This window comes from Camelina sativa, chromosome 17, assembly GCF_000633955.1.
Source record: "Camelina sativa cultivar DH55 chromosome 17, Cs, whole genome shotgun sequence".
NCBI classification, from domain to species: Eukaryota; Viridiplantae; Streptophyta; class Magnoliopsida; order Brassicales; family Brassicaceae; genus Camelina; species Camelina sativa.
In genome coordinates, this window is record NC_025701.1 from 18,116,453 (window position 1) to 18,128,375 (window position 11,923).

The 11,923-nt window shown below is 42.9% G+C and overlaps 2 protein-coding genes across 2 annotated transcripts; both read right to left on the reverse strand.

Moving 5' to 3' along the window:
* LOC104759607 lies at positions 5,373–7,240 on the reverse strand. Its single transcript, XM_010482516.1, has 2 exons — positions 6,998–7,240; positions 5,373–6,917 (listed from the first exon to the last, which is right to left on the reverse strand). Exons 1-2 carry the CDS (start codon positions 7,238–7,240, stop codon positions 5,373–5,375), a joined length of 1,788 nt encoding a protein of 595 aa, XP_010480818.1.
* LOC104759608 lies at positions 10,221–11,137 on the reverse strand. The gene is made up of 2 exons (XM_010482518.1): positions 10,820–11,137; positions 10,221–10,739 (listed from the first exon to the last, which is right to left on the reverse strand). Exons 1-2 carry the CDS (start codon positions 11,135–11,137, stop codon positions 10,221–10,223), a joined length of 837 nt encoding a protein of 278 aa, XP_010480820.1.

The window sequence follows — 11,923 nt, forward strand, 5'->3', positions numbered from 1 at the left end:
TCTCTAAGTGCAACAGAGGGGTTTAGTAGTTCTTTGTGGGAAGGTGATAAGCTCGTTTGGTTGCACACATGTGAATTTGGTTGCGAAGATCAGACAGAGAAAATGAGAAATCTTCTGGCGATCTCGGTGTGTTATCTAGTGATCAGCAGAGAGGAACATCGACAAAGATGTCACATGAATGTAGAAATACAGTTTCTGGATGTGCTCGGTTTTAGATTGAGAAAAGCTCCAGTTTCTCTGTCTCCCAAATTGGATTGCGAAGAGAAGTCACAGGAAATTGGAGTTGTTGATCGATTTTCTACTTTGTGTCTGGCTACCTTCTGTTGGTGAAAAAGAAACACGTTTGAGAGTTTAAAAAATAATCAAGTATTTTGGGTAGTGATGAGCTTTCAGTTACAAGAGAGGGATGATGACAAAGATGTTGTGGTGATGGATACTCACTGGATTTTTCCTACGCCGGTGAAAAGAGTTTTTTTTTTTTTTGTTCTCGGAACTGTATTAGAAGTCGACTCAAGATCAGAGAAGGAGGGTCTTGTTTGTGTTTATGTCATCATGACAGAAAAAAGTACTTCCGTTGCATATTGGTGTTTGGTTTCTTCATAGAAAATGTCGGACGAGGCGCAAAGAATTGTCAAAGAATTGGTGAAGAGACTGATAAGATTTGAAATACTCTCTCCAACAAATACGATACTCAATTAAGATAGATCTATGAACTACAAAGGTTGTAATCCACAAATCGGAAACCGTAAACGTTAACCCAAGAGTATGAAAGAACGGATTACAAACAGATCAACATTGATCTCTTCCAGCACATCACTAGGCTAAAATCAACTCACAAATGACATAAGAGAGAAATGAGAACAGACTCTCATATTTATTCGAATTCAAAAGCGTAACTGCAAACACTCCTTTTCACTCCAAGTCTTCCGTTTGACCATTCTCCGCTTCCATGTCATCACTCGCAACGGCTAAATCTTGCTGAGCTGGCTCCTTCCTCTGTTTCTTCCTGAAATACGACTGATGAATCGTATCAATACTTTCCCCCCGGAGAACGAGCTTGTCCTCAANATTTGTTCTAGTGGATTGGTTCTGGACTTGGTCCCGGAGACGTAGGAAATCCGATTTACTTAATGATTTAACAAACTCTTTGTGTTGTTTACTTAATGCGTTCTTTATTTGGTATTAGAGCAGGAAACCGATTTGAGTCTATAGTCTCTAATAGGTTAGATCCTGGATGTGTGAACATAGAAGCAAATGAGGATGAGGACGTGTGTTAAGTGTTTGTGGAATTGAAGAAACATAATAAAAAAAAAAGGTGATTTAGAGTTCAGACATCAGAGTATCTTAAGAGGAAAAAAAAAAAAAGATTGGTGATGATTTCGTTGGAAGAAACAGGCTAGCCATCGAAGAAGAGAGTAGAGATTCATTCTTGTTCCGGGGTCTGATTATGGATGTGTGGCTAGTAGGAAAAGAAGAAGTGTTGAGTAGAGTTTGCCGGGAATCGCAAGGTCGTCACACGAAATTTTGTGTTTCTCTTGCCTTCGGAAAAAAAAAAATTGGAAAAGAAAAGAGCGTTTTTCTCGTCATTGGTCTGTTTGGGATTTCAATTTAAAACATACTTTGAAAAAGAAAAAAAAAGCTCACCGTGAGAAGAAGAATTGAAACAGTATTTTTGGAGTCTCTAAGTGCAACAGAGGGGTTTAGTAGTTCTTTGTGGGAAGGTGATAAGCTCGTTTGGTTGCACACATGTGAATTTGGTTGCGAAGATCAGACAGAGAAAATGAGAAATCTTCTGGCGATCTCGGTGTGTTATCTAGTGATCAGCAGAGAGGAACATCGACAAAGATGTCACATGAATGTAGAAATACAGTTTCTGGATGTGCTCGGTTTTAGATTGAGAAAAGCTCCAGTTTCTCTGTCTCCCAAATTGGATTGCGAAGAGAAGTCACAGGAAATTGGAGTTGTTGATCGATTTTCTACTTTGTGTCTGGCTACCTTCTGTTGGTGAAAAAGAAACACGTTTGAGAGTTTAAAAAATAATCAAGTATTTTGGGTAGTGATGAGCTTTCAGTTACAAGAGAGGGATGATGACAAAGATGTTGTGGTGATGGATACTCACTGGATTTTTCCTACGCCGGTGAAAAGAGTTTTTTTTTTTTTTGTTCTCGGAACTGTATTAGAAGTCGACTCAAGATCAGAGAAGGAGGGTCTTGTTTGTGTTTATGTCATCATGACAGAAAAAAGTACTTCCGTTGCATATTGGTGTTTGGTTTCTTCATAGAAAATGTCGGACGAGGCGCAAAGAATTGTCAAAGAATTGGTGAAGAGACTGATAAGATTTGAAATACTCTCTCCAACAAATACGATACTCAATTAAGATAGATCTATGAACTACAAAGGTTGTAATCCACAAATCGGAAACCGTAAACGTTAACCCAAGAGTATGAAAGAACGGATTACAAACAGATCAACATTGATCTCTTCCAGCACATCACTAGGCTAAAATCAACTCACAAATGACATAAGAGAGAAATGAGAACAGACTCTCATATTTATTCGAATTCAAAAGCGTAACTGCAAACACTCCTTTTCACTCCAAGTCTTCCGTTTGACCATTCTCCGCTTCCATGTCATCACTCGCAACGGCTAAATCTTGCTGAGCTGGCTCCTTCCTCTGTTTCTTCCTGAAATACGACTGATGAATCGTATCAATACTTTCCCCCCGGAGAACGAGCTTGTCCTCAAGCTTGAAAGAAGGATATAGCTGAACGAAGTCCTTAGACAACATCCAAGTGTTCGCCGAAGCATCACGACCCTGCCACTGAATCAAAAACTCCCTTCGACCCACGTCATCAAACCTGACCTCCACAATAGACTCTGGAAACAATAACTCTTCTTCAACGAGCTCAGGTGGAGCAGAAAACTGAACCTGATGATGATCGCCAACCACTGCTTTCAATTGAGAGACATGAAAGACATCATGGATCTTCGAACCATCAGGCAGCTTCAAACGATACGCCACAGCTCCCACACGTTCCACCACTCTAAAAGGACCAAAGTATTTAGCTGCCAGCTTATGATGTGTACGACGAACCACAGACATCTGTCGATAAGGTTGCAGCTTCAAATAAACCCAATCTCCCACGGAAAAAATCACCTCTCTACGCTTCTTATCTGCATTACGTTTCACAATTTCCTGTGCTCGTTGTAAGTTGTGTTGAATCCGAGACAGGATCAAGTCTCTCTCCCTCAGTTGCACTTCTAATTCCCAACTCTCCGTGGAACCCGGTTCAAAACGAAGTATCTGAGGAGGATCACGACCATATACCACCTTGAAAGGAGACGTCTTCATCGCTGAATGAAACGACGTGTTATAAGAGAATTCCGCCCAAGCTAAGTAACGTTGCCACGTACGAGGATGACTAGAAGCAAAACACCTCAAATAAGTCTCCAAACACCGATTCAAAACCTCTGTTTGACCATCGGTTTGAGAGTGATAAGCCGTGCTAAACTTCAATTTAGTACCAGAGAGACGAAACAAATCCCTCCAAACTTCTCCCAAGAATGTTCTATCTCTATCAGAAACAATTGATCTCGGATAACCATGGAGACGAACTATCTCTTCAACGAACTTGTTAGCAACATCCAACGCCTTGAAAGGATGTTTAAGCCCCAGGAAATGAGCTGCTTTACTCAACCGATCCACCACGACCAAAATAACATTCACACCACCCGATGTTGGTAATCCCTCAATGAAGTCCAAAGATATATCCTCCCAAACCGCAGTAGGAATAGGCAGGGGTTGAAGCATACCAGCTGGAGATAATGTCGAATACTTGTGAGTTTGAAAAATGGAACAAGCCGCAACATATTTCTGGACATCCTTCTGCATACCATCCCACTGAAAAGTCTCCTGCACTCTCTTAAGAGTCTTCAACACACCCGCATGACCACCAATACTGCTATCATGATACTCATGAAGAATGACAGGAATCAAACTTGAAGTTTTTGGAATCATCAAACGCCTTTTGTACCATAAACGACCATCCACCACATGAAAATGAGTGCCTAACAGCGTACCAGAACGAAATTGAGACAACGTATTTTGGATCGTTGGATCCGTATCAATTTCCTGATAGAGGTCCTGAAGTTGAATCACCGAGGGAACTGTCATAGCTAACAACAAGGCTGAAACAGAGTGAGGAATACGAGACAAACCATCTGCAGCCTTGTTCTCCACACCTGGTTTGTAGACAGTATCCAAATCAAAGCCTAAAAGTTTTGTCAACCATTTTTGATACTCCAAGTTCACCTCTTTTTGCTCAAGCAAAAACTTCAAACTCCGTTGATCAGTGTGCACTTCACATTTATTCCCCATGAGATAATGTTTCCACTTAAGTACTGCCATAACAACCGCCATTAACTCCCGCTCATAAGCTGGCTTGAGCTGCTCCCGAGCTGTCAAACCATGGCTAAAGTACGCCAAAGACGTTTGTCTTGAAGTAATACCGCTCCAACACCAGTTCCAGAGGCATCCGTCTCCAACACAAACTTCTTATCAAAATCAGGCAAACCAAGAACCGGTGCAGAAACCATTGCTTGTTTCAACGCCTCAAATGCGAGTTGAGCCTGTTTTGACCACACAAACTGGTCCTTCTTCAACAATTCAGTCAATGGCTTCGCAATAGTGCCATAACCTCTAACAAACTTTCGATAATAACCAGTCAACCCTAAGAACCCTCACAACTGTTTAATATTACCCGGAGTTGGCCACTGCATCATGGACTCTGTTTTAGCCGCATCAGTCGCCACGCCATCCGCGGAAATGATGTGGCCAAGATATTCAACCTGAGCTTCCCCGAAGGAACATTTCTTCGCGTTAGCAAACAACTGATCATCCTTTAACACCTGCAAGACCACCGTTAGATGCTCAACATGTAACTGCATGCTGGTACTATACACCAATATATCATCAAAGAACACCAAAACAAACTTCCGCAGCAAGGGCTTAAACACTTTATTCATCAGAGCCTGGAACGTAGCAGGCGCATTGGTGAGGCCAAAAGGCATCACAAGAAACTCGTAATGACCCTCCAATGTTTGAAATGCAGTCTTCTTAATGTCCTCTTCACACATTCGAATTTGATGGTAGCCAGAATGAAGATCAATTTTTGAAAATATCACCGCTCCATGAAGCTCATCAAGAAGCTGATCAATAACAGGAATAGGATACTTATCCGGTACTGTAGCCCGATTCAAAGCTCTGTAATCAACACAGAACCTCCAAGAAGAATCCTTCTTTTTAACCAATAAGACCGGACTTGAAAACGGACTACTACTCGGACGGATGATGCCCGCAACTAGCATATCATCTACCATTTCTCCATAATTTCCTTGGTAGCATGGGGATAACGGTAAGGGCGAACCGTAATAGATTGAACCCCTTGTTTAAGAACAATGGCATGTTCTTGACCTCTCAACGGAGGTAACCCTGTTGGTAAAGCAAACACCGGAGCAAACTTCTCCAATACTTGGGTAATCACCACTGGTATATTAGTCTCCGTTGAAGAAAACTGTACCGGCGGCAATGCCTTCAGCTCTCGCTCCAACGATCTTTGAGAGGTTGGCACAGCAAAGGATTTCAGTAATAAGGGAGGAGCATGTAGAGACGTGTCACCAACAAACTTCACAGTCTTCCCATTGTATTCACAAACCCATTCTTGCTTCTTCCAGTCTACCATACACGGTCCCAACATCTCCAACCATTGAATTCCCAAAATGATATCTACACCCCCTAGCTCCAATGCCACAAAATCAGTCAGAAACGTAGTTCCTAATATTTGAAAGTGAACCTGTCTGCACGTGCCAGTTCCATGAACAGAAGCACCATTTCCCAACAACACCTCCAAGTTGTCATCTCTCGAGATTTTCAGACGCAGCTTAGTAGCCACTGTTGGCGTAATAAAATTGTGAGATGCTCCGGAATCAATCATGATCACCACTCTAGATTTACCAATCCAACCAACCAACTTAATAGTTTTAGGAGAGTGACGACCAATGAAAGAATTAAGAGACAAACAACACAGAGCCGGATCCTGGCCCAACTGCACAACTTCTCCACCTACTAACTCCTCATCCAACACTTCCAACTCGAATCCCTCCACTACAGTCAGAATTTGTAATTCCTTAAGAGGACACACATGTCCACGACTATACTTCCCTTTACATTTAAAACAAATTCCCTTACTTCTCATAGCATCAAGTTCTTCTGCAGTGTGCCGCTGTCGAGGTTGTATAGTAGGCTGCTGATTATTTGGCAGTGCCACAGCTTGACCAGCACCACCACCACCATTCTGTAACAGCAACGGACGTGGTTGCGTGTAAGTCACCACCGGTTTAGAGGTAAACGGTTTATGTGTGACAACTGATTTGGTTGTTTTGTCACTTAACAGTTGACAGAACAAACTAGTCTCCATCCTTAACACCGCAGCTTTTTGATTATCTAACCCTACTGGTTCCTTCATCTTCATAACTTCCTTCATCTCTGGCTTCAATCCATTATAAAAGATCTGTTCCAAGTGAGAATCATCCAAACCAAGAACTTGTGCTGATAGATCTTCAAACTCCATAACATACGCAGACACAGTTCCTGTTTGTTTGATCGCAAACAAGCGATTCCCCGGAGTTTCCTCCCTAGCAACTCCAAAACGCAAGAACAACCGCCGTCGAAACTCTTCCCACGAACGAAACTCACGACGCGTCATCTCCCAATTAAACCATTTCAATACGTCTCCTTCTAAGCTCAGAGCAACCAGATCTAGTTTATCCAAATCCGAATATCGACCCACACGGAAGAACCGTTCTACTTTAGATAACCACTCATAAGCATTCGAACCATCAAACACAGGCATCTCAATCTTACGAAGCAAACTCGAACGATCTCTAAGGGTAATGGATCCTGAATCTCGCGAACATAAGAATCTGAGGAATACGGTACCTGAGGAGCTTGATGAGACGATTCAGCTTGTATCGGCCGTTTCCCAAGCTGATTCGAGAGTTGCGATAAGGTCTGTTTCATCTCCAAAAGCGTCGATTCCATCGAGTCAAATTTCTCTCGATGTTCTGAGATTGTGTGTACCACTCGCGTATAGCCACCGCATAAGAACTTAAGAGCTGCTCGATCGGGATTCTCCTGATACTCCGAACTAGTAAACATCTCCGATTCATCATATTCATCCATCGTCGCCGCGTTGAAGCTTCAATCGCAGTTACCCCGCGCCAATGATAAGATTTGAAATACTCTCTCCAACAAATACGATACTCAATTAAGATAGATCTATGAACTACAAAGGTTGTAATCCACAAATCGGAAACCGTAAACGTTAACCCAAGAGTATGAGAGAACGGATTACAAACAGATCAACATTGATCTCTTCCAGCACATCGCTAGGCTAAAATCAACTCACAAATGACATAAGAGAGAAATGAGAACAGACTCTCATATTTATTCGAATTCAAAAGCGTAACTGCAAACACTCCTTTTCACTCCAAGTCTTCCGTTTGACCATTCTCCGCTTCCACGTCATCACTCGCAACGGCTAAATCTTGCTGTGCTGGCTCCTTCCTCTGTTTCTTCCTGAAATACGACTGATGAATCGTATCAGAGACATCCCCAAAGAATGCAGAAGCAATGACTGAAGTTACATCTGGTTCTATTGTAGGGTAAGAAGCTTTGAGGCAGAGACAAGTAGAAGGTTTATAGTGATTACTGTGAGCTTCATTGGTTACCTCTAAAGTGTGTTTTCAGAGAAGAATGGCCAGGAGAGTAGAAATATCTGCTGCGGTTATCGTGAAGTTAATTTTCGGTTGCTAGGGACTGTTTTCTGTAGAAGATGATAACTGATAATCTTTATTCACAATAGAGAACACATATTTATACATGGTGTTTGATAGGATCGTATCTCAAGGATACCTGGAGATAACGACTAGTACAAATGATAACAACAACAGAGAGATAAAGTCTAGCAATGCTAAAAACTAGCGATAAGGTTTATCTACTCAATTACACCCCCTCAAGATGGACGCCGGCGACAGAGTCTAATCTTGTCGGAGAGTTCTAGAAACCTGGATCGAGGCAAAGGTTTTGTAAGAGCATCGGCCAGCTGGTCAGCGGAGCAAATGTGAGCAACTCGGAGAGTCTTGCCTTGAACCTGTTCACGAACAAAATGATAGTCCAAGGCGAGATGCTTCATGCGTGAGTGAAACACTGGATTTGCGGAGAGATAAGTTGCGCCCACATTGTCACAGTAGAGTATGGGTACATCAGTGGACTTCAGACCGAGCTCAGTCATGAGAGAGGTAAGCCACTTGACCTCAGAAGCAGCTGCAGTGAGAGCCCGATACTCTGCCTCCGTGGAAGACCGTGCGACACCAGTTTGCTTCTTGGAGGACCAGGAGATCGGTTGACGTCCCAAATATGCAATGTAGGCGCCTGTGGAGGTGTAGTCATCACGATTCCCAGCCCAGTCGGCATCAGAGTAGGCACGAAGATTGAATGGAGACTGAGCAGAGAAGAAAATTCCCACATTTGCTGTCCCTGCAAGATAACGCAGCACGCGTTTCACAGCCTCCCAATGTAGCGTGCGTGGTTGATGCATATACTGGGATAACCGGTTCACAGCAAAAGCAATATCAGGACGAGTTAGACCAAGATACTGAAGACTGCCTACTGTGGCACGGTAAGTAGTAGGGTTCGGAAGAAGGTCACCAGAGGTGAGAGCAAGAGAAGCCGAAGCAGAGTCAGAGGGATTAGTGTTTGTGGAAATAGATTGTGTTTGAGCTAATAAACGAGAGAAAGGAAAGACTGATTCAACAAATGTTATGTTACGTGACGGGAGATGTAGAGACGAGAAGTGTCGACATCAAGACAGAGGTAGGCGCTTTGAGTGAGAGAGTACCCCATAAATACGCACGGCTTGGATCGCGGAGTGAACTTGTTTGGACCATATGGCCTTATCCACGGATAGCAAAGACATCCAAATGTGCGAAGCTTTGTGTAGTTTGGCATTTCGTTGAACAGAAGCTGATACGGAGTGTTGTCTGCCAAGTTCGGAGTAGTGAGACGGTTTATTAAATATACCGCCGCTGCAAATGAGTATGTCCAGTAGGATTGCGGAATTTGAGCATGAGTGAGGAGGGAGAGACCCGTTACAACGATGTGGCGGTGTTTTCTTTCGGCCATACCATTGTGTTCGGGTGTGTGCGGAGGGCTGGTGAGATGTGAGATACCGTGGGTTGCAAGAAACTGACGTAAGGCAAGGTACTCTCCACCATTGTCCGAGAATAAGGAGATGATTTTGGTGTTGAACCTGTTTTCGACAAGGGATTTGAAAATTGGAAAAAATTGTGGGGACTTGGGACTTTGTTTTGAGAGGATAAAGCCATGTATAGCGAGTGAAATGATCAACAAATATGACATAATATTTGTAACCATCAACCGACATGACTGGAGATGTCCAGACATCAGAAAATAGAATCTGTAATGGGCGAGTAGAGGTAAGAGTTGAATTAGAGAACGGAAGCTTATGAGTTTTATTGATGGAACATGAGTTGCAAAATGAAAAAGAAGATACAGGGGAAGAACTAGGTAAAGAAAATTTTGAAATCATGGTACGAAGTGTTTGAATGTTGGGATGTCCTAAGCGAGAATGCCAGTCTGAGGGAGAAGACTTTATTGCAGAGAAAGCTGAAACAAAAGGCTTGGAAGAGGAAAGTGGCCACTCATACACTCCATCATTGGCCTTGCCGTTGAGAAGTGTTGTCCCCGTGTGAAGGTCCTTCACCTGAAAATCATAGGGACAAAGTTGAACCATAACGTTATTTGCTCTGCATAACTTGTTAACCAAAATGAGATTCTTCCTCATTGCAGGAACACATAAAACATTCTTCAATTGAATAGGTTTGAGATGTGAGGGAAAAGAAACAGAACCGGTATGAGTAATGGGCAAGCCTGCACCATTACCAACCATCACGGTGTCGTTGCCAGTGTATGGTGTTTGGAGAGAGAGGTTGCTGAGGTCACTGGCAATGTGATGAGACGCAGCACTATCAAGAAGCCAAGGAGTGAGATCCGGTTGGGAGCCACTTGTGGTGTGATGAGCTTGAGGACGCCATTGGGGAGCATGGAGAGGGAGGTGAGGTGCAGAGGAAGGAGCAGACCCTCAGAAAGAGTTGAACTGCGGAGACGGGTAAGAGAACTGTGGTGAGGATTGATGATACGGTGAGGACTGATGATACTGTGAGGGCTGTTGATATTGGGGACATCGTTTGGCACCATGACCCTGAACACCACAGAGTTGACACCGGCCAAGGTAAGGACGCGAGGGACGAAAACCACCACGAGAGGATTGAGAACCACCACGGTACGATTGACGAGAGAGATGAGTTGTGTTTGCAGTTGTAGGAACAGAGATGTTGTCGCCTGCAGTTTTCAGGGCATTCTCTCGCACAATGAGTTTTTCATGGAGTTCTTCCAGAGAGATAGGTGTGTCGCGTCCTTGAACCAGTTCCACAACAGCTCTATAGTCTTCATTCAGGCCGCTAGTGATGTAGTCAAGAACATCTTCATGTGGCAAAGGTTCACCAAGCAGTGCAAGTTGATCAGTTTTCTCGATGATACCTCGCATATACTCATTCACTGACTTGTTCCCTTTGACACTGTCCTTGAGCTGGTCTCGGATCTGACGGATGCGGCATAGGTGTTGGAAAGGATTTCCCAGATGTTACGAGTAGTTGTGGCCCGAGCAACAATGGCTTGTACAGGGAGAGAGAGAGATCCAAGCACGGCACTAAACAGAAGCTTGTCTTGACGCTTCCAGGCAGCAAAGTTGGGATTGAGCTGATCTGCACCTGTAGCAGTGGTGATTCGTTCGGATGGTGTGTTGTCTTCAGCGGAGATAAAACAGTGAAGCTCATGTGCTTCAAGTAAGGAGCGGATCTGAAGGCGCCAGGTGAGAAAGTTGTTAGGCGTGAGTTTAGTGATATTGCTCATATTGAGAGAAATCAATGTTTTGTGAGGTTCAGCAGTGTTAAAAACAGGAGCTGATTCAGAGGAGGTAGAGGAGGCGTCGGAGGACATGACAAAGAGGAGAAAGGAGAGAAGAGAAAGTAATAAAAGAGAAGAACAGAGGATTGGTTTGAGAAGAGAAAAAAAGTTAGATTTGGATCAGTTGCTCTGATACCATGTAGAAGATGATAACTGATAATCTTTATTCACAATAGAGAACACATATTTATACATGGTGTTTGATAGGATCGTATCTCAAAGATACCTGGAGATAACGACTAGTACAAATGATAACAACAACAGAGAGATAAAGTCTAGCAACGCTAAAAACTAGCGATAAGGTTTATCTACTCTAATATTTTCTTGGCTGGAGTTTGTTACTATAGTGTGAAATTTCAATCAAAATAGAGCTTGGCGCTACAATGTGAACTTGAAATTTTGTGGAGATGATCTCAAAGGGCGCTTTCAGTTGTTCTTGGAATTAGAGGCAAGAAAGAGATGAGATATTATTTTTCTGATTTAAAAAGTTGCGAGTGTTGTAAGCTTAAACGAAATCAGTGTGTGATGAGGCTGCAAAGAAGAGAAGATGGGTTTTTGGTTCGACTAAGCTGTGGATCAAAACATAGCCTGAAGAGCAAGTCTAAAGTCTTAGAGCATTCAAAAGCCTTTGTCTTCTGTTTGATCCTGTTATCGATATTGAAAAAAAAGGATGAAGCAAACAATTGATTTTGTGGGCCATGTTGTTGAGATTCCATTTGTTTGAGCATTTTGTGATCAATAAAAATTGGTGGGGACGTTGGTCAAGTTATTACAAGTCTCGTTGAAATTGTCAAAGATGATGGGAAGGAATTAATGACG

Excerpts from the sequence above, each read along its gene's own strand:
- LOC104759607 (XM_010482516.1), bottom strand. The coding sequence starts at position 7,240 with ATGGATGAATATGATGAATCGGAGATGTTTACTAGTTCGGAGTATCAG. Across the intron at positions 6,918-6,997 it reads CGTCTCATCAAGCTCCTCAG|ATTGAGATGCCTGTGTTTGA; the intron begins GTACCGTATTCC and ends TTGCTTCGTAAG.
- LOC104759608 (XM_010482518.1), bottom strand. The coding sequence starts at position 11,137 with ATGTCCTCCGACGCCTCCTCTACCTCCTCTGAATCAGCTCCTGTTTTT. Across the intron at positions 10,740-10,819 it reads TTGGATCTCTCTCTCTCCCT|ATCCGAGACCAGCTCAAGGA; the intron begins GTACAAGCCATT and ends CGCATCCGTCAG.